At 37.6% G+C, this 27,454-nt stretch overlaps 1 protein-coding gene across 2 annotated transcripts in view; it reads right to left on the reverse strand.

The window, feature by feature from the left end:
• Positions 1-27,454, reverse strand: part of RAPGEF5 (Rap guanine nucleotide exchange factor 5) — a 192,144-nt gene that overhangs the window by 43,979 nt on the left and 120,711 nt on the right. For both annotated transcript variants that reach the window (XM_021719215.1, XM_008047898.1), the window contains exons 11-13: positions 7,222-7,300; positions 2,616-2,760; positions 1,420-1,517 (exon numbers count right to left, since the gene is read on the reverse strand). In XM_021719215.1, the coding sequence (XP_021574890.1) occupies positions 1,420-1,517; positions 2,616-2,760; positions 7,222-7,300 (322 nt within the window). The remainder of the gene's footprint in view (positions 1-1,419; positions 1,518-2,615; positions 2,761-7,221; positions 7,301-27,454) is intronic.

Raw genomic sequence — 27,454 nt, forward strand, 5'->3', positions numbered from 1 at the left:
CCCAGGCGGGTCTCGAACCCGCGGGCTCAGGCAATGCACTCACCTCAGCCTCCCAAAGCGGAGGATTACAGGCTGAGCCACCGAAATAAATGAAATCAATAAGATTATTTCATGATCTTATACCAAACAGGCAGGAATCATTCTTTAACATCATTGTCTTACTTTAAACTGTTACCATTTTTATGTAAGTTTTTAAAATGGAATGTATTAAGTTCCATTAATGCATTTAACAGATTGTATTTAAATGTACTAAACCATGAATTAAAGTTTCCCAATTGTAAAAGGTTTGCTTTACAGCACAGAGCAACTTCCATTCGGAGATTATTTTGATGGCAAGGTTTTTTTGTTTGTTTGTTTCATTTATTAGTATTTTCATATTAGTCTTAGGCTGTGGAAACTGACTATAATGTAAAAGAAGGCCACCAAGATTCACAACATTCATTTCTAACACACTGTACTAACTTGCACCTTATTTCTGAATCTCAATGTTCAGTTTTGGTGACTGAAGACTAAAGCTTACACAAGGCCTTGCTTGCTAAGATTAATTTATATAGATGTTTAATTTACAATAGGTCTTTCTTTACTAAAACTAAGTCAGGCTTTAAATTGCCAATCAGTAATCTGAAAGGCCTGAATTGACATTTTTTATGAGAAGTGCAATTTGTGATTGCTGAAATCTTAACATAACTTTTCATGACCCGACAATATACATGCTTCATGTTTACTGAGTATAAACATGCTTCATGTTTACTGAGTATATTGTAAATCAGAGAACAATTTTTCCCTTCAGATGAACTCTGTAGATATATCTGAAAACTGAATAATTACTTGATGCTTTCATTTACTGAAATTAATAAGGAGACTTAGTAGGAGTATCACCAATGGTAAAGTTGGGTGTTGCCAATCTGAAAGATTAATGACAGACACCTAGGGAACACTTGGACATGCTAAGAGGTTTTGAGTAAACGGTTTTCTTTAATCTTTCTAAATTGATAAAGAAACCTCAAGGAGTTCATAAAATCGAGCTTTTAAAGTACTCCATGGCTTGCTGGGACCTATGTATACAATTTTTTTTGTTATTTCATAGGGATAGCTATGAACCACAAAATGACAAGTTAAATACTTAGACTTTTAAAATTAAATAACAATTGACTAAATAATTATTTTTATGCTTCAGGTTGTCATGGCCCAGTTTGTTTTTACTGTATCAAACAGGGCTACAAAAATAGCTTGATTTAGTATTCTTCCATTTTGAGATACAAGAACAAAAAACACAATTTACTACTAGAAAAGCCAAGGAATCAAGATGAATTTGAGTCAATATGTTCAAAATCAACTTTAGTGTATAAAATATCCTGAACTAGCACATTTGCTGCTGCTTTCTTTCATTGACTATAACTAGAAAAATGCAATACTTACTGACGGCGGTGCATTCCAAGTATCTTTTGAAATTCTTTCAATTCTTTTTCAAGTATTGGATATTCATAGACATCATCCAGTACATTCCTGTATATGGTCTGGGGGAAAAGATAAATGGCAGCTGAAATGGTTCAGTGCTCATTTTGGAGGCATTAGGACACACAATGGCTACCTAGGAAATAAGAAGAAATCCAGGACAATCTAGGGGTTTAAACAGGTACCAATGGCAGATTATAATCAGAAGCAGATTATAACTCCTGGCCCCTTACTCAACTGCCATGGCTCATCTACCTGCTTTTATGGGATGCAGGTAGGAATTCTGGAAATTTAGAGATCCCTGATTAGCTACTGAAGATTTCCATGGCCTGTTCTACATTTTAAAATAGTGTCTACAGAATTTTTTGGGAGGGGGGAAAATCAGTTAAAATTTAATTAACCACTTGTCTTGAAAACAACACGGGTTTAGTCAAAGAGTTGATTATTCCAGTTTTCAACTGGAAGTCTAAATGACAGCTGAATGTTGAGTTTACCGTGGTTTCTTTCATAAAAGGGAGAAACTATTTAGGTACTTACCTAACCTGAACTAGAACTCTTCCTTGCTACAGTTCCATTCCACACCTTTTCTGTTTTAACTTGCATATCTAATATGGTTTTGGGGGCCAAAGGAATCCAACTGTCTACTAATCATCTACCTGGAGAATTGTCTTTGCTGAAATGATACTGAAGTCTATTAATGATTAGAAAGATAAATCAGTCTAACTCCAAATGTAAATATCTATAGCATCTGTTTAAAAATTATTATTCCTTAACATTCTCAAATTATACAGTGTCCTACAAATGTTTCATAATAAATGTAATGTTATTATAATTTTGAAATGATAAGTTTTGTACCCAAATATTCTATGTAGGGGACTGGTTAATTTAAACATATAATAAATCTCAACATAATAAGTTGTATCAAATTTTGAATATTTTGGTTTGCCTTCTTTAAGTATTCCGTTTGTAATCAAAATTCCCATGACTTTTCTGTAGGGAATATTGAGCCTCAGAAGTCAAAATAAATTTATACATTCTCTGAATCACAGCTTTGACTATCACAGAAAATGTTGAATGACTGCTACCTACAATTGAGATTTTGAAATGCCTAGCTAAATCAGTCATTTGGCAGCAAAGACTATCTGGAAGTGTGAGATTACCTTTAAAAACATTTTTGAATGTTCATCTTCATGTAACCAGTCTTTGTACAGAGCAATCCACTGGGACACAAGATGCAAGACTTTACGTTTCCGACGAGGAACATCTGAATTTTCCTCTTTGCCTTGATACTTCTTAGCAGAATAGGTGCCAATGGTTAAGAAAGAACATTATGTTGTTGAAAATGAAAAATATGAAGTGATCCATTTGCTTTTGTTTTTATAAAATACACTAAGGCATACAAGTACCCAAATATGCGGGAAAAAGGAGATCTATGGAGGGAGAGCCAAAGGTGTGCATGGAATAGCGCAAAAGTAAACTGAGGAAAACAACTGGCATGTACTACATGGCTGGTCAGGAGGTGAAGGGTTGGACCATTTCACTGACACAGCAGCAGAGGGTTAATGCCAGCTCAAGGAGCTAAGAAGTGGCCCATTAATTTCAAGAGTGGCTCCAAGTAGGGAGACGGCCTCACTCTACCAGTGAATACTATTTCAATAAATGTTAAACCAGAACTAGGCCATAGAGAGTCTGGTCCTCAGAAATTCCCATTCTGTAAAACTAGGTGCTTCTAAAGTAGTTCCAAATGAGCACAGATTTCTGGAGCACAATTCGTGACAGGACTCAATGCCCACTCCTAGGAATTTTTTTGAAGAAAACACTGGATAAATGTGCAAGCACAGAAGAAGAGAGACTGTTAAATTTCATTTCAATTAAAATAAAATTCAAAAAATAGAAAATAACCAAAAAGCTTCAATAATTAAAGACAGTTTATGAAACTATTACATATCCATTTACCAGACTATTCTGCAGCCACAAAAATGACACTCCAGCAGTACATTTACTGGCATGGAACATTCCTAATATATTGTCAAGTAGAAAAACAAGTAAGAAAAGAATATGTTAGGATAATCCATTTCTGTTAACAATGCTTATTTATAGGCATAATCTCATTATCTAGAAGAATATATACTGAATAGTTAACAGTGGCTTCTCAAGATAATGAGATTTCAGAGTATGCGAATTATTTTTATTTTACTTATTAGCATTTCTTAACTTGTATACAATGACCATATGTTAACTATGCTGTTAAAATTATATAAAAATAACAACCTCAAAGGCAAAGTGTTTAAATGACAAGGATTGAGACAGCAGCTTGGCATATTCTAAACTGATGTACGCTTTTTGTCTCCAAAGTGATAATTTCTGAGTGTCTTGGTGACATTTCAAAAATGGCTAGGGTCAGGGAGTGGCAGTTCATGCCTGTAATTCCAGCAGTTTGGGAGACCAAGGAGGGATGATTGCTTGAGCCCAGGAGTTTGAGGCCTGCCTGGGCAACATAGTGAATCCTCATCTCTACAAAAAAATTTTAAAAATTAGCCAGGTATGGTAGCGCATGCTTATAGCCCCAGCTACTTGGGAGGCTGAGAAGGGTGGATCCCTTCAGCTCAGGAGTTGAGGGTCTCAGTGAGCTGTCATTGTGCCACCACACTCCAGCCTGGGTGACAGAGGGAGATCCCTGACTCAGAAAATAAATAAATAAACAGAAGATGACTAGGATTAGGAAATACTGTGATACTAAATACAGGCAGGCTTGGGGTTGTGTGACTAGATTATATATTCTTTTTTTTTGGAGTTGGATTCTCACTCCATCACCCAGGCTCAAGTGCTGTGATATGCTCACAGCCACCACAGTGTTGACCTGCTGGGGTTCCAGCAATCCTTCTACCTCAGGCGTGGGCTACTGTGCCTGGCTAATTTTTGATTTTTGATTTATTGTAGAGACAAGGTCTTGCCAAGTTGCCCGGGTTGGTCTCAAACCCACGGGCTTAGGCAATTCACTTGCCTTGGTCTCCCAAAGTGTTGGGATTATAGGCTGAACCACCCAGCCCGGCCTAGACTATATATTCTTTAATGCTGACATATAAGTGCAAAATAGAAATAAATGCTACATCAGGCTTTGTAAATATCAAATATAATTTAGTTATTGTCACCCCATTATGCAAAAATATATTAAGGCCATCTTTGATGTCCACTTTTGAAATAAACTGGCAAAGACAAAAAAAAATCTGTTATAATTTTTATTTCTTTTAGTTTTTCCCTTGAAGGGCAAAATATAAAGATTTAGCTTACATTATTTCTACTTATGCAAATGTTCTACTTTTTTTTTTTTTACTGTGAATATAATGTCTTCATTAATGTTTTACAAGTCTGGAAAATTAGGAAATATTAACACATTCTGTTTTTAGGTCAGCACATGTAAGTGAAGGTGTGAGCCTTTTATTCAAGCTGAATATATATGTTTTATTATTACAGACCAGAAGAATAAAGCAATTCCAGGGACTGACACTTCAATCATTCTTCTTCATTCATAGTTACCAACAGTTTTTTGCTTAACCTTTTTCTCCTCCCTGCAAGATAATGTATTTTTAAAATACTTACTGGTTAACTTTGCATTTGTATTAGTCTGGTTTTTGATATTAGGGTATACACATTTTTTTACATTTTGTCTATGCTAGATTATACTAATTTATAAATTAAGCTGATGGTGGGTAGTAGGAAGACATAGTGTAAGAGTTTTAAGTTCTGGGAAATGCACTGAATATTAGCTAGTCCAGAACTATGAGCTTAAACTGCATCTTATATGATGATAAAAGGTAGAAGCTATTAAATTCTGTTACAATAAAAATACTTACCTAAAACATCCAAATCCAGCACAAATGGCTCTAACCTATAAATAATGTTCAAAAACCTGGGAAAACAAACCGGAATAATTTGGACCCTCCCTTAGAAGTTCATAGTAGTGAGATATAAAAGATATCTTCACTAAGATGTGCATAAAAATAACTCATATCAAATGATGCCGTACTTTTGTTTGTGGTTTGTATTATTTCATCAAAGGTAGAGTATATATATATATATATATATATATATATATATATATATATTTATATATGGAAACAATCATGTAGAAAGACATCTGGTTTAAAATGTTTTAGATTTCATGGGCTTTGATAATTGGCACAAAGGCTGCTAAGAATCTGAATTAAGTTTTCATATAAAAATCTTAGTCATAAGGACTCAAAACATATTCATATCCAAGTAAAGTTTTAGAGATTATTTAGGGACATCCTATGAGGCACTACATTATTAAATGATAATCACAAATAATATTAGGACCACAGTTCAAGACAAGAGTTTGAAGGCACCTAATTTTCCATAAAAACACAATTCATATTACTTAATGGAAGATCATTGTTTTAGAAATATGTTACCATTAAAACGTAGATGAAACTAACTCACAGGTATTTTTCCAAAATACTTTTGAAGAAGGAAAAATTCAAAATCATAATTATTGCTAAACTGCTTAGCAATACTCCACTTGGAAGCTGTGGAAGAAATCTGCACATACTATTGAAATTTTCCAAATTCAAAACTAATACTGTTTCAGGATCAGTTTTATAAACGGATTCTAAAAAGTTTCAAAATATCTGCCATAGCTTTGTTTGGTCATAGGATATAGTAAAAGACTAAAAAATAATTACCATTTCCTATATATATATGAATCATATGTCATTTCTAAATGACATAAAGTAAAATCTCTCTTAAAAAATATATATACATATATATTTTTAAGAGAGATTTTACTTTAATTATGTCATTTATGGAATTTTAAAGTATTCTTTTAGGCAGAAAATAATGCTGTAAAGATGGGAGATGTAATCATTAATTAACAGAAAAATATTAAGTAACCATTATCATTAGGTCTTAATAAAACTTTGTTATACACAAAAAGGAATCCACTTTCCTAAAAACATTCACGTGGACCAGATTGAAATCTTCAGTTTGGTTTAATAAAAACAGGACAGCTAACAGGCTACTAAAATGCTTCTGAAACATTCTCTTTAAATATATTAAGGCAATAAACTTAAAATATTTGGAGACTTTTCAGCAAGGTATGTAGTTTTGCTTTTTGGCCTTTCTCTGTTTCTGTATTACATTTCTTCCAGTTAGTGGATAAAATTCTAAGGCTTCCTTAACTGGTCATTACCTTCTCATCACATCCATCATTCTGAGAGAGCATGTGGTGACAAAGCTCTGAAAAGATGACAGTTGATCCCAGGGTTAGGTTAGACCTCCCATGTGGGGGAATGGCTCATCTCCCAGGACACTTGCCAGGAACATGATATCACATATGCACGTTTTCCTGCACAAGTGGTCTGACACAAACCGATTGATTCTCCTTTAAGTCCACTTATTGCATGCTACTGCCAATCTATACAACCTCTTGACTCTAGGCCTCACCCAGTAGGCCATATTTACCTGCAGATTTCTAAGCAATCATGAAGCACAGATTTGAAGCAATCGTCATATCAACAGTGCAATTTACCCACAACACAGAATGTAAAATCAGCCACTCCACCATTTCCAGCTCCCCCTGTCTATTCTGTCTCATTTCATCTTTTACCCTGGACATCACTACATTAATATTTAACATATCCACACTCTACTGTGGGGCTGAGTAAATTAAGAAAGGCAGTTAATTCCTAATGTGAGACATCTGTCTGAGAGGAAGCCACGCAGCATCCTCAAGTTAATGAAGGATATTGCCTTAGCAGCGCCTGGCACAAATCATCAGTTGTCATGAAGACAGTGTACGTGAGGAGGAAGTCATCCAGGAGGGTCTCTGCAAAGAAAGGAAACAAATACAGCATAAGCAAAGTGGAAATAAGAAGGGTGGCTGCTCATCCAGGCTCTGGAACAGTATGCCTGGCAGAAGCAGGATAAACGATGATGGCTGTGGGCGGGGTTCAAACGGGAGAATTTCAGCCACAAATGACATTCTTTATTAAAATTGAGATTTGAAAAACTCCTTTTAGAATGCCTCAAGCAATAATATTTTTTGTTGCAAGGCTTTCTAAACATACAACTTTATTATTATTATTTTCCTGAAACCTCATTTATATTTGTGGGTAAAGGTGTTATGGAAAACCTAAGCATAAAAAATGTGCCTTAAAAAATAAAATTTATAAGATTTCTGAGGGATACACTCCAGTCCTTTGGGGAATGAAGTCTTTATGTTCTAATAAATTAAGGCTTTCCAAAGCCTAAGTCTAGGGCAAGAATATTGGATAATAAAATCCAGAAGACACATATCAGGTTCCAAGGTCATTTACTTTATCTCTCAATGCATCTTTAAGAAGTTGGGAAAGCGATGAGTGATTTTCTTACTAGAGAGAGAGAGCTGAGTCCAGTTAAAACTAGAGTGCAGGTACAATGTGTCACAACATGCTTCTTCCTCATTTCTTTTTCTACTAACCAAAACAGGTTCCATTTTTATCACCTCTTTGCCTTGAGTATTCTTGAAAGAGTTCAGTTTACACATTACATGTAAACAGGAAAATTCTGACCTGCAATATAATTTCCAAAATAAGATTATATGCAGAATGCAAAGTAGTGGTTTTGCCTTAATTGTCTTTATCTAGTATCCTTTACTTAAGATTCATTTTGCTTTATGATTTAATTTTCCCTTTTTACATTTTGGACATCAAATTTTTAGTTATGTGAAACAGTAATAAAGTATGAGTAATGAGCTTGCATACTGTTATGGACTGCACACTTACATCCCCACTCTTCCCAACTCCATATGTTGAAACTTTACCCCCCAACGTGGTGGTATTAGAAGGTGGGTTATTTGAGAGGTAATTGGGATTAGATGAGGTCACAAGGATGGTGCCCTCATGAATGGAATTACTGTCTCTTATAAGATTCTCAAGAGAGGTTGCTTCCTCTCTCCACTACATGAGGATACAATGAGAAGACTGTGGTCTATGAACCAAGAAGCAGACCCTCAGCAGACACTGAATCTGCCAGCACGTTGATCTTGGGTTCTCAGCCTCTAGAACTATGAGAAATAAATGTCCACTGTTTAAGCCTCCCAGTTTATGATATTTTGTTAGAACAAGCCTGAGCTGACTAAGACATATACTCAGTAATACTTATGCTCTCCAAGATCTACACATTATAAACGTGTAAGTAAAAATAATTGCCTAAAACAGAATTCTATAGCTCTATGTTGAAGATTAGGTGAAAGAAAAGTCCACAAATTTTAGGAATAGTCAGTAACATTTACTTAAAAGTTAATCAATGAAAATAACAAGGTTATACTTATGAACACAAAACTCTGATAGAAAAGGCTATGGATGACATCTACAGTTCTATGTAAGTTATATAACTTGTTTCTTTTCTTTCTATTGTAGGACATCAAGATAATCCTGATCTACAAAAGTAAGTGGCTGCAAATGGTTGATTTAAAAAAAAAACAACTTGCTTTTTAATTGCAAAATGTCCATAATGGAAGCAAACCAAAATGTCAACAAAATTAAAGGAATTTCTTTCAAATATATTTATTTATGGAAAGTAACTGTATTCCTTATTACAACAATAAGTTTGACAAATGTCACCTAAAATGTAAAAAAGGCCTAAATTTATTCATTTTTTGTTTTTTTTGAGTTGGAGTCTCACTCTGTCGCCCAGACTGGAGTGCAGTAGCACGCTCCCGGCCACCGCAGCCTCGACCTGCTGGGCTCTGGAGATCCTTCCACCTCAGCCTTCCAAGTAGCCAGAACTACAGGCGCACACTACCACACCCGGCTAACTTTTGATTTATTGTAGAGATGAAGTCTCACCAAGCTGCCCGCGTGGGTCTCGAACCCGCGGGATCAGGCAATCCACTCACCTCGGCCTTCCAGAATGCTGGGATTACAGGCTGAGCCACCAAGCCAGCCCCTAACTTTATATTGTTGTATCATACTGCAACATTTTAGCATTCACTAGTCTAATTTCCTATTGTTCTATGGTAAAGGCAAGTTTCAAGACAAATGTGCCTGGGCCTTACTGGACATAAATCACACCTAGTACAAAAGAGCTGTGGTGGTGTGCCTGATCAGACAATTTCATGCACAGCCTGCATACACAGAAGGGTTAGAAGCCCTGTGCTAATCTTGACTCACAAAAGTTTCAAATATACACACAAGGCTGGAGACACTTGAGTCTAAGATCTGTCTCCGAACTAGTTAACCTGGTAGCTCAACTTAATCACTGGTTAATGAGAAATCTGAACTATACGGTATGTGCCTTTCTTTACAGTTTTAAAACAGTTTAAATTGAAATCAACTATTCATATAATATCTGAAACCCTAGGATACTTTTGGAAATACAATTTAAAAACTGTCTCTCTGGAGAGCTGTTGAACAGAAAGGTACATAAATTGTAACACTCCTCTGTGCCAAATGTAGTAAATGTGGTACTCAATGTGTGACAAAAATCCTTAACCTCTCTGGTCTGATTAGAAACTAAGCTGAATCTTTTTTGCATTCAATGTCAGACATGGGCAGCAAGGACAACAGAACAGTTCAGAATCTATCTTAGGGTATTCAAAGAGCTCTTAAAGGTAGGAGCCACAGAAACCACTGGGTGACAGCATTGAGAATGTCACATATTCAGCATTTAAAATGCCTGATGTGACATACAGGTTTGGACTCTTTGAGATGTTGTTACACTTAGCTGCATTTAATGAGGTTGGAACTATTCTCCAATCAAGATTTACTCCGTTAGTATCTGAGATTAAAAAAGAACACCATTATATTTGACATAACAGTCATTCCATTCCAGAACAACCTTAGATAATGAACTGAGTAACTATGAGGGCCTAGTTGGATGGTGGCAAACCCAACTGGTATTCAAATCAATTAATCAGTTCACGTATAATATTTTGTTAAGGGCTTTGACCAAGAAATGCTTGTTTTCCCTCAAACTAATATGACATTTAATATTCAACAGTATTTACCTAATTATCCCTCTGCCATAGAAATATTAATTATAAAAAAAACCAATGAGGCTTTATAAAAACATCTCCAGCCAGGTGCAGTGGCTCAAGCCTGCAATCCCAGCACTTTGGGAGGCCAAGGTGAGAGGATTGCCTGAGCTCAGGGGTTCGAAACCAGCCTGGGCAACTTGGCAAGACTGTGTCTCTACAATAAATTTAAAAAATTAGCCGGTATGATGGCATGCTCCTGTGATTCCAACTACTTGGAAGGCTGAGGCAGAAGGATCGCCTGAGCCCAGCAGGTTGAGAGGCTGCAGTGACCGTGAGTGTGCCACTGCACTCCAGCCTGGGCTACAGAGTAAGACTCTGACTCAGGGAAAAAAAATCTCCAGTTAAAATACTAATAAATAGAAGGTTAAAAATACTAATGAACAGAATACTCCTAACTGAAATCTTTCTCTATTTAACTACCATGTTGTTTTGAAAACATTCTCTCTGTAGAGTTCTCTTTTATTCTTTTTTCAGCGTTATTTTTGCTGTACATATTTTGAAAGTAATTGAGTGCTATGAATAAAAAAAAACCATAGTCAAACTGATGCACTTCAAATAAAAGTACATTTTATAAAAGCCATGCTTCCAAAGGAAAAAAAAAAAGCTGTCCCTTGGTATTTAGAGGTATTTTTAGAACCACAATGGTTATATGAATGACCCCCTGAAGACTATTAGCCAACAATAGCCATTTAGAAAGACTAGCAAATCATTGGCATTCAAATTAAAACCCTATAATTATCTATCATATTACATAGTACTTAATAGTAATTTAAGACTATAGGCAGAAAAGTACTTTTGTGCATAAGTATCTTTCATTTAAACAAATTCTTAGTTGCCATATGTACTAACATTCTGAATAAAAAATGAATTCATTTTGATTTGTAACTCTGAATACCTATGTATACTAAAAACCTTTTCTTTGAAATTATATTCATTAAATCAATCTCTACATCTAATCTCAAATTATTGGGCCATCACTAAACTTTCAGGAATATCCTCCCCACTCCACCGAAATAAAAAATATTTTTAGAGTGGTTTTTTGAATACAGGAAACATTCTTGCAGTATAAAAGTTAACATTGTGATAGTCAACAAAACTGGAAGGCAAATACTATCATAGATTTAAGAAACTTGAAATAAAAAAAAATAGAAATTACTCTAAAATTTTATATCTATAATTAGCCATACTGATGTCATATAGGACTTTTCCCTATCATTTGCTACTATTTTAATTCTTAAGGCATAAAAAATGGTCTATTTTTACTTGATTTTACTTGAACATATTTCTCTTGGATATATTAATTAAAACATTTTCCCAGTTACATTTTAAGTGTATCAAGCACTAAAAATTCCCATTTTATTTCTGCCAAACATAAGTATGCCCAGAGAACCCTAGAGTTGTGTCAAGGTGGTTTGCTGCAGACCCTTTAGAGTTCTGTTATATACTATCATCAAAATTTTAAAACTGATCTAAATGTTTCCAAAAAGTCTAAGCTTAAAAGTTTTTTTTTTGGCTAAAACACACACACACACACACACACACACACACACACACACACACACAAGACAGAAGTCTAGAAATCATCAGGAATATAGGGCTATATGGGAACAAGTATAGAAATATACCTCAGTTATTTTTTTTAACATTTATAAGCAAAACTTTGCACTGCAATAATGAAACCACTCATCTGTTGAAGTGAATTATCAAGAAAGTACATTAAAAGATTTTTGACAGGCAATGGTTGATGGTAGCCATTTAATCTAAGTATGGCAATGTGAATACTCAACATTTTTGTACTAACTCATATTCCCTGAAGTACTGTTAGCAGTTTTGTCTCACCTGTATTTCTACTTCAGATGCAATGGAATTTATGGTACTCTAAAATATGTTCTACCTAACCTCTATTCCACGGAGCCAAAGAAAGCTTCGAACATGAAAGGGCCCATTTCTGGCCCTGGAATGTTACAACTTACCATTATTTTTTGAGAAGCAGTGCCAAAACGTACCATGTAATTTGATTAGGTACAAATAGAAGAATTTTTAATGTACAGGTTGGAATCATAGATTAAAATGCTATGCCATGAAAAGCAACGTTTCTTTCCTAGCATGTCTTACATTTCTAAAAGTGATATTAATAGCCTCAACTGCTTCTGTTTACCACAGCTTTGAGATTCACTCAATTCCTGCCTATTTTTACAATTTCACCACAAAGTTTTGTTTAGTCATTCTAAAACACCAAATCTTGAGATCTAGCTTGATTTTTAGGTACTTATTGCATAAGAAATACTGATTTATTTAGTACTATTTATATATTAAACCTTAAAAGCCATCACTCCCCCCTTTAAATGTCAGGAACTTTAAAGAACAAAGCTTGATGGCACTTTTTTAAATGATCAAATCTGTTTATTTTAACTTGTAATTTGGGTTTGAAATCCCATCATTTCTGTTTTGGGAAAGAATGATTTGAATTCAAGAGGTATTACATTTTTAGCTACATTTAATTCCACACACTGCTTTCTAGAAATGTGACAAGGAAGAGAGCATGGAGTCATAAACATGGAGCTCGCCTGCCTTCTCTAGACCCTGTCACTCAGAGAAAGGTTGCAGGTTACTCTGGGATTAAGAGAGGGGAGAAGCTCCTTAGCTCCTGCCATCCCAGCTCCCATCAGCAAATCTCAGTGTCTAGTTACAATTATAACCCATTCACAGTTCATGTATATGTCTGCGGAGCCTGTTGGGAAGCTCAGAAAACAGTGTAAAGAATGCTAAGAAACCAGAGAGCTGGAATTCTTCCTGGGAAGCCTACGGCATAGCACTGAATCTCTCTATGCCTTAGTTAAGTCACCTGTAAAGCTACTATCATATCTACACCCATTGGAGGATTAAATAGGACAGCATATCTTTTTTTTTTTTAATTGGAGCCTCACTCCATTGCCCAGCCTGGAGTACAGTGGCACGCTCACAGTCACCCCAGCGTTGACCTGCTGGGCTCAGGTGATCCTTCAGCCTCAGTCTTCCAAGTAGCTAGAACTATAGGTGCGCACTATCATGTCCAGCTAATTTTTTGATTTATTGTAGAGATGAGGTCTCACCAAGTTGCCCAGGCTGTTCTTGAACCCGTAGGCTCAGGCAATCCCCTCACCTCGGCCTCCCAAAGTGCTGGGATTACAGGCTTGAGCCACCGCACCCAGCCTGGATAGTATATCTAAAGCAACTGGCAGAGAAACTGACATACCCTAGGTACTCAATAAATATAACCTATTCTTTATTTTCATAAAATTATTTTGATCTTGTCCCAATTCTCCAAGTGCTAGCAATCAACCCACAAACTGAACACTGAGAGCTGACTATGAATTTTCGAGAGTAAGCATAAGCGAAAAAATGGATGTGGGTGTGTCTGTAGCTGAGCCACAAACCTGGGGCTGCAGGTCTTGTTTCACCCTCAGAGATGTTTTTGTTAGCTGACAAAACATAAAAGTCGAGAGATTTGACAACACCAGGCCCACATCTCTGTGGCAACTGTTTAGCGCCAACTTGCCTACTGTATGCAGGGGGCCACCTTCCAGTGTCCTGGCAGGCTTCCCTCACTCACTTTAACTGCCCATGGATATGCAAGTTGGTAAGGCATGGTCTGTAAGATAGTTGTGAAGCTGCAATAGAAGAGATAGCACAGTGGAAATGTGAAGCAAAGCTAGAAAAATAAATTAGGGCCAATTCCTGGGGAGTCTTTGAGTACCAGACTAAGGATCCTGGGGCTCGTTCCATAGGAAAAGGGAGCTGAAGGGAGGTTTTCAAGGCCAGAGATGACAAGAGGGATACAGGTTAAACTTACTGCATCATGGAAGTCAAACTGGATAAGGGAAAAATAAGGGGAGAGAGGTGAGTTTGCCTTGAAACTTGTTGAGCTTAGTTTGGTTCCCCAGGTAACTCTAAGTGAAGCGGTTGGGCAGAAATATCAAAGACCGGAGCTTGCCAAAGAGGGCTAGAGTTATGGCTGAGGGAGGAACCACAGCCTAAAGAGGATGGCTGAGGTCAACATAAGTTCTCAGATATGTAGGAAAGATAACCCGTGGTCTGAGAGTAAGGTGGAGTGGATGTTCACATTTGACAATGGTAAGAAAAAGGTAAGTTAAGAAAGGGGAAAGAGAAGCCGGGCTCAGTGGCTCAGCCTGTAATCCTGCGCCTTTGGGAGGCTGAGGTGAGTGGATTGCCTGAGCCTGCAGGTTCGAGACCCACCTGGGCAGCGAGACCTCATCTCTACAATAAATCAAAAAATTAGCCGGGCGTGGTAGCGCGTGCCTGTAATTCCGGCTACTCGGAAGGCTGAGGCGGAAGGATCACCGGAGCCCAGCAGGTCGAAGCTGCAGTGGCTGGGAGCGGCCACTGCACTCCAGTCTGGGTGACAGAGTGAGACTCCAACTCAAAAAAAAAGGGGGGGAAAGAGAAGGATAGAAATGGGAGTTAACGGTAGACACAAATGCAACCAACACCAAGGAAAAAGAATTGGGAAAGGGAGCAGATCCTGAATGTCAAATGCTGCTGAAAAGAGCTTCACCAGACAGAGTTTAAAGGCCAAGGGGTTTGTTGTACAGATTTCTGCTTGTCTGATGCCTTAGAGAGATGCCCTTTGGTAAATTCTGGGGACATACTCTAGTTAAAAGGAACTAAGGATACTCTGATAATCAGCTCTCATATCACGTATCACACTGTTTTTCCCCAAAGACTCTTCTTATGGTTGTAGAGCTCATTGGTTCAAAATAGCAGTTACTATCACAAATAAGCCAGGAGGAAAAATTTCTTCATCATCAGTGCAAGTATCATTTTATTGAATGCAGGAATTGTCATGGGCATGAAACCTTCAATACCAATCTACCAGCCTCTACCAACAAAAATTAATATCTGGTTCTAAGATTCACTCTAGCGTAACTGACCTCTCAGAGTTGCTGCATGCTTATATGATTAACACAGTGCACTCTTAAGACACTAGCTGTGCTTCTAAGTGCCTGTCAATTAAACATTCTAAAATTTCAGGAAACAAATAAAAGCTTAATTTAAACATGAATCTTAAATTAGAAGTCTGAACATGGTTATTACAAGTATATTAATAGTGATTCTAATATTTGAATAGACTTAGGACAAGGTGCTATGTTTTTACCTTTTAAGCACCCAAAAGGATCTGTATTTCTAGCTTCCTTTCAAAACTTGAAATATATCATCATTCTGAATGTTAATGCATTTCTGGTCATTGTGAATATTATTAACACTGAATCTCATAAAAATAAAATTTTATTATTTATTTTTTGTTTCTGGTTAACAGAAATTCTAGGAATACTAGAGAGAAGTTATTGCCCTCAAGGTTTAGCGATGGATATTCAACTGACTCTTTTAAAGCTAAGAATTGGCATGATAGCTAGATATATTCAAGATAAAAAGATAGTCTACAAACCTTACTACAGACTTAACTAACACAATTTAGCACAGTGAAGGCTCCTTCTAAGTAATCTGGCACAAGATCTTACACATACTGCAAGTTTTCAACACAAGAATATTTACATTAATGGATTGCCTCTATTTAAAACTAGTCTTAGGACAAATACATCAACCAGTGACTGACAGCAGGCATGCCTCTGCTCTAATGTCCGAGCAGTCATCAGAGTTCTTTTCAGTAACACACTGCTGTTTTCTTTCTCATACAGGTGAAAGGGAGACTAGTAGTATAGGGTCATAGAGAAAGCTCTAGTCAGCAATTGTTTACAGAACTCCTATGACTAAGGGCTGAGCACTGCGCTCCCTGCTGTGGAGAACAGAAAGTCATATGCAGGGTTCTGGGATTTGATGGGCGAGCCAGGACCACATAAGGTCGCCTACACACCCAGGCTGATAAATAGCCTATTCCTGTGAATGTCTGAGCAAGCCTCCACACCCTAACCCCAGCTGACATATACTTTAGCCCTAGAGAGCCCCAAATTTGTTGTGAACCACACCTCTTTCTTACCACACACCAGGAAAGTAGTGGTGGCGTCAGTGGGCAATTAGGAAAAGCAGGGGAGGAAAATGACAGAAACCACTCCCTTTAAAAATGACTGTAATAGCCAGCCCTTATGGGCCGTACACTGTGAGCTAGTACTAGGAGCTCTACCTGCATGATCTGTCCATCCTAGGAGGTAGGTCCCACATTTTCTCTTTGAGATGATGACATTGAGGTTGAGATAAGTAGGGAGAACACTCACCAATCACCAAGGTTCCTCAGCGAGAGACTCTCAGAAGGGGCTTGCATCCTAAGGTCAGCTGAGCCCCACCTCTCTCAATGCCTATGCTGAGCTGAGGGTGTAGATTCTAACAGTCCATACTGGAGTGTGAGAAAAAGTGCAGGGAAATCATGGAATCCTCAGGTGTTAAAGGAGGCAAGAGTCATAGACACAGGAACTTGGTTATTCTATTGGCCTTGAACCACCAAAGATGCCCCCTATGAGGTTGTTTTCCATGTAAGTGCCAGTATTCTTTTTTTTTTTGGAGTCAGAGTCTCATCCAGAATGGAGGGCAGTGACACCATCATAGCTCTCTGCAGCTTCAACCTCCTGGACTGAAGTGATCCTTCCACCTCTGCCTCCCAAGTAGCTGGGACTACAGACATGCCTGGCTACTTTTTTTTTTTTGGCAGTGATGAGGTCTCGCTATGATGCCCAAGCTGGTCTTGAACTCTTGGGCTCAAGCAATCCTCCCACTTCAGCCTTCCAAAGCCACTGTGGCTGGTCCAGTATTCTTTTATTCCTACTCAAATTTATTTTGTTTTTATTCACTCATGAACACCTGGCCATAGCAAACTCATAATGTTTTTAAGATGTTTTAATGGCCAATTTCACGTATTTATATTTTCAAATATTAAAATGTAAAGGCAAAAGTTTTTTGAAAAGTTTACAAAAGACCAAATCATAAAAGTCTTCCTTTCCTGGCTGTGTGCCTGCAATCCCAGCACTTTGTGAGGCTGAGGCAGTGGGATCACTTGAGATCAGAAGTTTGAGACCAGCGTGTGCAACAAAGTGAGACCCTCAACTCTAAAAAAAATTTTAAAAATTACTCAATGTGGTGGTGGGAGCCTGTAGTTCTAGCTACTCAAAAGGCTGAAGTAGAAAGAGCTTGAGACTGCAATGAGCGATTGTGCCACTGCATTCCAGCCAGGGTGGCAAAGCAAGACCTTGTCTCTAAAAAGGGGGGAAAAATTGTTTCTTCCTTCCTTCCTTTTCAACAATTTTTTAAAATATGTATTTAGAGATAGGTCATTGCTCTGTTGCCCATGCTGAAGTGCAGTGGTGTGATCATAGTTCACTGCAGCCCTGACCTACCGGGCATAAGTGATCCTCCTGCTTCAGTCTCCTAAGTCTCCTGATTAGCAGGGACTACCAGCACATGCCACCACATATAACTAATTTTTTTATTTTTATTTTTGTATAGATAGGGTCTTGCTATGTTGCTCAGGCTGGTCTTGAACTTCTGGGGTCAAGTGATCTTCCTGCCTCAGCCTCTCAAAGCCCTGGAACTGCAGGCGTGAGCCACTGTGCCTGGCCCTCCCCAGATATTTTAAAATCAAAGTAAAACACTATATTTTCCAGCTTTGCTTGCAGCTGGATGTGGCCACAAGACTTAAGTTTTGGTCCATGAAATAAAAGCAGAAGCCATGTGCGATGGGCAGGTGTGTTCTTCATGACTTTCTCCATCCTGCTGCCTAGGCAGTTATGCTAGTATCCATCATGCAAGAAATCTCAGTACTGACTGACACCAGAGTGGCCTCACTAGCTCTGGACTGCATTTCTCCATACTTAATTTCACATGAGAGACAAATACGTTTATCCCATGTTTAAATTGCTGTTAGAGGGTTTCTGTTACATGCGGCCACGCCTAATCACAAATAATGCACATGCACTGAAAATTTTCAAAAGCAGAAGCACATGATCAGCAATATGATCTGGTTCTCAAGTTTCTCAGTTACCAAAAGTAGGAAAAGAACATCCAGGGAACTATAGGTATTGTAAATTTATCCTGCTCGCACCACTGTGGATTTCTAGAATGTGCTGAAGAAGACACATTTTTACCTTCCATGCTGATTTTTTTTTTTTTTTTTTTTGAGAGAGAGAATAAGTACCTTCCCCAGGAGTCTGCCAAGTGGTGTAAATTGCCATAATAATTTTGAGATATGTATACTATGCCAATCGGCATTGGCAGAACTTGTGGGTTTACTAAAATTGTTCTACATAAGTCATCAGCAAATGAAAATGGCTTGCAACATCCAAATTCAGATCAAACTGAACCAAGACATGAAAGGTCATGTTTTATAAGTCCAGCTCTGAGGAGATCCAAAATTAGGATGAAAAGATCATCCTGCTCTTTTTTTCCCCACAAAACATATAACATGACATTAGATTTTAGATCTATGGCCCCTACACAAAAGTAAAATATATGCTATCAACCAAGACTGGGAGAAAATTTAGGAGACAAAACAAAACAAAACTTACTTGCTCTCAGTTATATGTAAATCTGTCTTGGTAACAGGTATATTTACAGCATATTGAAAGAGAAATAAGAAGAAAAATAGCAGAAGCTTACACACATGCTGAACATACCTACACCTATGTTCATTTTTAGACTAAGAATTTAGTAGAAATATCCAGCCAGGTATGCTATGGACAATTTAAGTTGTACTTTTCGTGTTCACACCGAGTGACGCTCATTTAAAGGATTTAAAGATCTCCAAGTCAGAAATTTACCAAGTATCTTAAATCCTAGAAAAGCATGCAAAGCCTGAAGCAGAAAAGGCTACAGAATTGCTCTGTAAATTATTTTCTATTGTTACTTAGATTATGGCAAGATATTTTAGGATTTTGTTGTTGTTTAGTTTTCCAGTCTTTCTGTTCACCGGTATTTAACGATTCTAATTTCATATTTATCTTTGAGATTTGGGGGAAGAACCGTCAGTCCAGTAGCAGCCTTAAGTACAAAGCAAAAGGCTGCACACTGAATGAAAAGAATGGTTACAACTGTAGTGCAGGAAAGCCTGAAGGCAGAAAATGAGGATAATGGGAAATGGGAGGAGAAGGTTATAGAGCAAAAGATTGCTAAGAGAAATGAGGAAAGGCTCAATTATGGGTAGGTTAAAGGCAAACATTCTCCCACACAAAGAATATCCCTTTTAAACACGTGCTTGTCAGTTCCAGCAATTCTATTACATTACACCCTTTAAATGAAGCCATAATTTGATTGAAACATTCTGTGAGAGATTAACATGCAGTGATTACAATTAACAAATTACCATCCACTAACATTTATTCCTCACACTTTTAAGACTATCTGAAGTACACACTCTTACACACAAAAAAACTTCACTTTTTTTTTCCATTTTCTGATAGGATGCTAACTTTTATTTGAGGAAAATGTCACAAACATTTTAAAATTCAGACAAGGATATCTGATGATCTCACTTTAAATCCAGTCACTGTCTGGGGAGATGACACAAGATGTGTGTGTGTGTGTGTGTGTGTGTGTGTGTGTGTGTGTGTGAGAGAGAGAGAGAGAGATTCAAGTAATTTCAGCTGCCAATGTTAGACTGAAACTATGGTTTTGCTAAAATTACTAGGTTGTCAAACTCACTACTGACACAATATCTTGTCTCCATGAATTTCAGTATATTTTGCTGCTTTCAATTTGCTGCTCCAAAAACACCTGACTTACATCACCCATTTAAACAAGTTTCTGGAAATACAGTTGTACAAGGACAAAATCACATGTGTTTCTACTAAAGTACAGTGTGAAGTATGTCAACAGACCCAAAACTTATGGAGAAAATACGGTTGTTTTAAAATTTTTAGGATTTGAGAGCAGAATTTTCCTTTTAGGACAATAAAAACCCTAGTTATGCTAAACTAAGACACTGTGCTATTGAAATTATTTTTCCAAAGAACTATAGGTAGAAAAGAAATATAAGTAGCCTTCATCTTTAAAGAGTTATAGAGTTAATAGGGAGAGAGAGGATAAAGAGAATATTAAACAAACCATATCTGTCTCAAATTTATTTTTCCAAGAAAAAATAAGTAACATCAAGGGTTTATGTTTCAAAAGCAACCTTCCTCCTATGTCAGAGATTGCACAGATTTAAGCCAATACCTTATTCAGCTAATAATAAAACCAAGGACTGTTATTAGGACCTCATAATTCTTTGTGAACTTTGTGATTTATCAGACAGGACCATTAGATTTTACATTTGAAAATAATTATAATTCTATATATTTTGATTCTTTGAAAATTGATAACTCATGTACACACTTATGATAATTCTCAGTATACCAGAATATTTGACTATTTGTAATAATTTATCCTCCAACTGTTCTAGAAAATTAGAAATTCACTGAACTAGAAATAAAGAAATAACTAAATTTCCCCATGGACGTCTAAAAAGAGTATCAAGTTGGGCATTTGAGGTACAGGGAAAGCATTTCAGGTGAAGCAAATAAATGTAAATAAAGAAAAAAAAGCAAATAAAATGTGTAAATATATATGAAAGAGAAAGTCTACTGGTTTCTACGTCTTCCATACTGGATGCAGCTCACACAGGAAAACCAGGGTTCCGGGGTTGGGGTCACCTCTGACTGACTATATGGAAACAAACAGCTACATGCATATTTCACTTAGAACATGTGTGAAGGAAACTACCAAAGACTGCCTCATCTTTAGCCCCTAGGATAAGGCCTTCACTCTAACCTGTCAGAAAGTACTTAATATTTTCCTTCAAAATATTTAAAGAAGACAATCTATACTCTTGTTAAGATGCCCAAGTCATTCACAAACCTTACAGTCAGGAAGCCAAGGAGCTAACTTTTTTTTTTGAGTCAGGGTCTCATTCTGTCACCCAGGTGTGAGTGCAATGGCACAATCACGGCTCACCACAATCTCACCTCCTGGGCTCAGGCGATCCTTGAGGATCTCATTTTTAAGGTCATTTCTCTCCCCTCGTGAACTTCATTTTCCACTTTCTATCTTCAGATCCTCTTGATATTAACTTCCCATAGACCTACAATATTTTAGTTTGTTTCCAGTGTGCTCTAGACTTATACTTGAACTTTCCCTTTACAAAGTCTACTGTAAAGCAGTCAACTTCTTACGGCAAAAGACACACTTAGGAAGCCAGTTATATATCCCTTTAATTAAATATTACAGTTTGAATTACCCAGTGTTTTATTGTCTACTTTATAAATAAATTCACACACACATTAAATTTTAACAGTGCACACAGAATAAGGGTAGAAAATGAAAATAATCATAAAATTAAAAGTTTAATGAAAGTGTTACTCTCTCCACATAATTCACAACAAATATTGGGTAATAACTGAATAAACTAATCTATATTTCTCTGAAATCTTTAAATCTCATTGGAAAACTATACCACTTGTGGAACCTTTCATGCTGAAATCATCTGTAATATTAGAATTAAAATCCAGATTATAAACTACAGCTCAAATGTGATATAAACACGAAAATGATGCAATTTTAAAAAACGTGATTCAATGACCTAGTCTCATTCCAAATAGAGATTACTTCCCTGAAAGCCATGCTGTATTCCTACTTATTATATGCTTATCCATTAAACATCTTCCTTTACCTATTGGTTATGCTGTAATGGAAACATCCACATTTCCATTATTAATCGGTGTATGTTAATGATCTGCTTCAGCTTGGTCTCACTTCATTTCACCTTGCTTCATTAACAACAAGGGTATTAATTAACCCGCAATCTACTGGCAGTGTAAAAGCATCAGTTCCCTTGTTGTCATACGGAATACTGCATGTTCAAAGGGGGTGAGAACAGATTAACCCAGAAGTTGAACACCTCAAGTGAAATCCACAGTCAAAATCTGATTTTTAATCACTTCTCCTTTGAGTGGTCTGATACAGTGTCAGCTGGAACCAGGACCTCCCTCTCTTCCACTTTTTTAACCTTTTTGAAGCAGTTAGCTCACCCAGTGGCCATCCTGCTCACAGCTGGAAGCCAAGAAGCAGGTCTTTGTGCTGGAGATTAGATCGCTCTTAAGTGGGTACTGAAGCACCGACTCGGGGTTTATAGCTTGAGTTGAATGGTAGATTTTTACTTCAGTTATGCCTTTCATCCATGATCCCAGTCTCTTAACAAAAATGATCTTTAGGATAAAGCTCAGAATATATCCGGGCTCATTTCCCGATTCAAACGCTCACTCAATCACTGAAGCAATTTAATTAACTTCTACCTCAGCTTCTATGTCCATTAAATGGGGATAATTATCCTATACAAGGATCCATCTAACAGACAAGGTCTGGATAAATGAATGTGTGTCTTGAGTAATCTTTGAACCCTGGCTCCCAGATGTGGAAAGGGCCTCAAATGTCATGTGTCCCAAAGCCTCTGCTTCTGTAAACGAGGCAACTAAGAAGAACATTTCTATACAATTATAATTATCTCATCACTTTGTCAACGTTAATTTATAAAGTCTTCCAATTATGGTCAGCAAATATAGTACACTGCATTCTCCACATTACTAAACAGGAGAGAAGCACAAGGAACTGCCAAAAATTCAAACCAAAACAAGACAAAACAAAACTCACAGCACAAACATCACAGAGCAGAGCAGAAGGCATATTCTAATTTGAGCATTTTTACTCCCAGTTCTCTTCTGACACAGTTTTGGGATTTTTGCTGTCACTGTGGATAGCTGCTTCAAGTCTCTACTTTATCTGGAAAAACAAGCCTTTGCTGAACAGTGGTATTCTTCATCTGCATCTGAGGCACACCCAGGACAGCTGGAGTTTGTGCTAATGAATTTAGTCTTTCATTGGTTTTTTTATTAGCATGTAGGCAAACAAAATTAACCTAAGATTTTAAAGTGACAGTTTTATAAAGCTGAAAAAGACTTTCAGCGGCAGCCTAGCCCAGTTATTTGCCTTGCAAAAAGCTCTTTTCACAGTTTGAAAAAGACTGATATCCTTACCAAATATTTCCAGGAATGCAGATTCTATGACTTCTAACAGTAGTTATTTACCATCTGGGCATAACTTCACATCCAATTTCTTTCCTTTTATTTTATTTCTTTTTTTTCAATTAAGTCTATTTCTTTTTGTTCCGAACTTTGTTGCATATGACCAGAAGTTTCATGAAAATTCTTAAGATACATTAAATACATTAAAATATCCTTCAGCTTTTTTATTTTTAAAGACATGTGGATATAGTTATTTCAAACTAGTGCCCATAATGAGATTGGTTGTTTGGCAACCCATCATTTATTATACAACCTTTTCCTATTTATTTGGTTTATTGTCCGAGTCTCTCCAATAGAATACAAGCCCCCATGAGGGCAAGGAGTTTGTTCTGTTTTCCGTTGTGTCCCTAGCATTTGCAACAGCCCCTATGGAGTAGGTCAAAGATATTTACATGCAGAATGAAAGAATGACAGATTTCTAAGGTGTTCATTCAGGTGCACGTAGAAACTGAATAATTAAAAGTATACTGTTGTGTTTTTCATAGAAGCAGTGTACAAAGCTAAAAGTGACGGAAGTCCAGGGAAACAGCGAGTAGGAGAGCTATGATGTAGTACATTTCATCACCAGAGAGAAAATGCCGCTTTTCTCCTGTAATGCTGTTTCTGAATATCCCAAAATGACTTGGTAATAAAACTCTACAAATGAAATTTAGTAGGTGATACATCAAAGCTATTCTTTAGAAAGGTTATGGCATAATTTCTCAAAAGGACTTAACAAGTTTCCCATTGGGCAAGGTTATATAAAAACACACTTAAATCATCACCAGGTACCACAACTCAGCCTCAGATTCTAAGCCTAACACTCATTCCATCAACATTCATTCTATCAGCTCAAAAAGGCTGAAGAAATCAGCAGTCATACAAAGCAACAGGAAGTTAGAGCACATTTTCTGTGCCACTGTGCAATGGCGAAGCCACGGCACTTTCGGCATAAAACGACTGCGAGAGTCTTGGGGTCATCTACATGAATCAAAGTGCTCCCTCCGATCTAAAATTCTGTGGTTCTGCAACGTATTTTGAAAGAAAAGAGGATATAGATCCCTTTGAACCAAAGAGTTTGAGTGATGAAAGACACTTCAGAGATCATCTGATTTATCGCTTGCTCAAAGTCTCAGGCCCAGATCTGGGACTCTGGACTTTTTAATCTCATCTTAGTACCCTTTTTACTCTATGTGCATTTTCTGCTTTCTTGAAGCATTACTATTCCCTTTGAGAAATTATGCCATAATAATGCTTCAAGTAAGTATTCCTGGCTATGAGACCCAAGGACTACCAGGGACTTTTGTAGCATGACAGAACCCTCATAAAAATCCAGATGGGTTTTATTCATTATGTTCTCACCTCCTCATTCTAAGAGCTGAGAAACCAAGCACCTGTGTGTCTAGTACCTCTGTTACCTCTGGTTGTGTCCTTTTTTCCAAAACCACTTTGGTGGATGGACCAGCAGTGCACGTTTGTCATTTATAAACTCCTTGGGCCACAGAGACTGCAGGGCAGGGGCAGTGCACAAGAGGCTGGATATGGAGCCCTGGAGAGGGGTTGGGAAGGGGAGGTGGAGGAAAGGGTGAATGATGCCCCTAATTCTTAGAGGCAAATGTGTATTTTACAACCACTAGACACCTGGAATATAGGTCTTTAAAAAAAATGGAAGTGAGACGTAGCCAAGTTCCATTTCAGTGGCTTTCACACTTGGCTGCATATTATTAGCATCACCTGGGGAGCTTTTAAAGCCTGGAAGGCCTAGGCCTCAACTCAGACCAATTTTATCAGAATCTAAGGCCATTGATATATTTTTTAAAATGTCCCAGGTACCACTAATGTGCAGTTACATATGAGCTACACTGGTTTATTTATTACATGCACTACAGAAATAAAAAGATACAAAAACAAGATAACTCCATGTACATATCAATTGTATAAAATCATGGAAAGACATTGCCATCTAAAAATCTCTCCACCTACTCTCAAAATGTTCTAGTCCTCCGGGCTCGGTGACTCGGCCTGTAATCCCAGCACTTTGGGAGACCAAGGCGAGTGGATTGCCTGAGCCAGCGGGTTCCAGATCAGCCCAGGCAATTTGGCGAGACCTCTTCTCTACAATAAATAAAAAATTAGCCGGGCATAGTAGCACACGCTTGTAATTCCAGCTACTTGGAAGGCTGAAGTGGAAGGATCGCCGGAGCCCAGCAGGTCGACGCTGGAGTAGCTGTGAGTATGCCACGGCACTTCAGCTTGGGTGATGGAGTGAGACTCCAACGCAAAAAAAAAAAAGTTCTAGTCCTGCAAAAGTCATACTGCTACAGGGTTATTAAGGCCTGGGTGACTCAGGAGAAAAAGCCTGGAACACAGGCACCTGGCATAGTTCCCAAGATCCTAAAACACAAGGTAAACGAGGAAGGAGTTCACCTAGCTTGTCTAGAAAAAGAAAAGCATTAATTTTCTTCCACAAAAATTTCATATCAAGGGCTTATGATGAGCTTGGTACTGACAGAAAAAAAGATAAAATTTGTATAGGCTGGGCGTGGTGGCTCATGACTCTAATCCTAGCACTTTGGGAAGCTGAGGCGGGAGGATTGCTTGAGCACAGGAGTTCAAGACCAGCCTGGGCAACAAAGAGTAACTTTTATCTAAAAAACAAACAACAAGTCAAAAAAAAAAACCCCTAAAAACCCCCAAAACATTAATAGAAAATGAGATTCCTGCCCTAGCTTTATTGAACGTTTTGCCCTTGCAACGCTCCAAAAAAGCCACTAGGCTGACAATCAGAAATTTTGGATCTATAGATGGACTGAGTGAGACACTCCTCTAATCTAAAGCAGGCACTTTCACAGAGGGCAGTGCCTCTTTAGAACGGTAAGGGACTCACTTCCTCAGTCACATGCTTAACCTACTAAACCACCAACCCGAGGCATCCCTGAAATACTCAAGGCAGGCTGCATAGACATTTCCACATGGAGGAATGTTTAGAGAATATACTGAATGATAACCTCATGAAGTCCAAAAAAAAAAAAAAAAGCAGCAGCCATACCTTAAAGAAATCAGGTCAGGCCTAATGAGAATCAGCTGGAAGGTTTTACCTACTCCTACTATCCTATTCTCTTTTTTGCTTGTTTTTCTAAGAAACTGGTCATCCTATGTGCATTTTCTTCAACAAGATGAATAAAGAATAAGGCAATGGAAATAAGGACATGGGCAATAACATATCTCCTCCTGTGTTTTCCCTAAGGTACACCCATCATAACACAGATCCAGAAATAAAAATCAATAAGAAAGTTTTCCTCTATATAATCCACAGCTTCCTCCCTGCTTTGAAACAGAAATCTTTATTCCCTGCAGAAACGTCAGTAAGCAAAACATACTTTATTCTGTCCAGGGAAGGGAGAGGGTTAAATAGGGGCAGCCACGGGGGTAGGGAGGGGGAAGATCCACAAGAGAGCAGGACAGAAGACTGGGTCTCCCTTGCTCCTCTGTCCCTTCTCCTGCTCTACTCACAGCCTTCCTGGTAATTCTCTCATGAACATCTCATGCCTAGGGATGCCTGCCCTATTTCTGGGAAGATAAAAGATGAAAGAGCTGCAGGTACTGCTTAATTCTCCTGTACCATTTCAAAATATTTCAAGTCAGAACCCGAACCTTGAGGAAAAAAAAGCAAATCTTTGAAACCAGCTTCAGTTACTTCCCTGTTCACAAATAAATATATAGTTCCCAGGCTCATAGTTTTTCTATTTTAAACAATGTTGAAAAATGTGTAGATTATAAGGAATTTTGCTGCTGCTTGCTATTAGGGAGTGTTACTGCTAATTTATTAAACAAAAGGGAGATTGTCATGGAGTAATGAACATTTCAGGGCTGGCTGCAAAGGAAGACCCAGATGCCTGGCTGGTTTACTGGTTCCCAGTCAGCATTT

The sequence above is a fragment of the Carlito syrichta genome, unplaced genomic scaffold, assembly GCF_000164805.1.
Source record: "Carlito syrichta isolate Samal-C Ts95f unplaced genomic scaffold, Tarsius_syrichta-2.0.1 Scaffold39610, whole genome shotgun sequence".
Taxonomy (NCBI): Eukaryota; Metazoa; Chordata; class Mammalia; order Primates; family Tarsiidae; genus Carlito; species Carlito syrichta.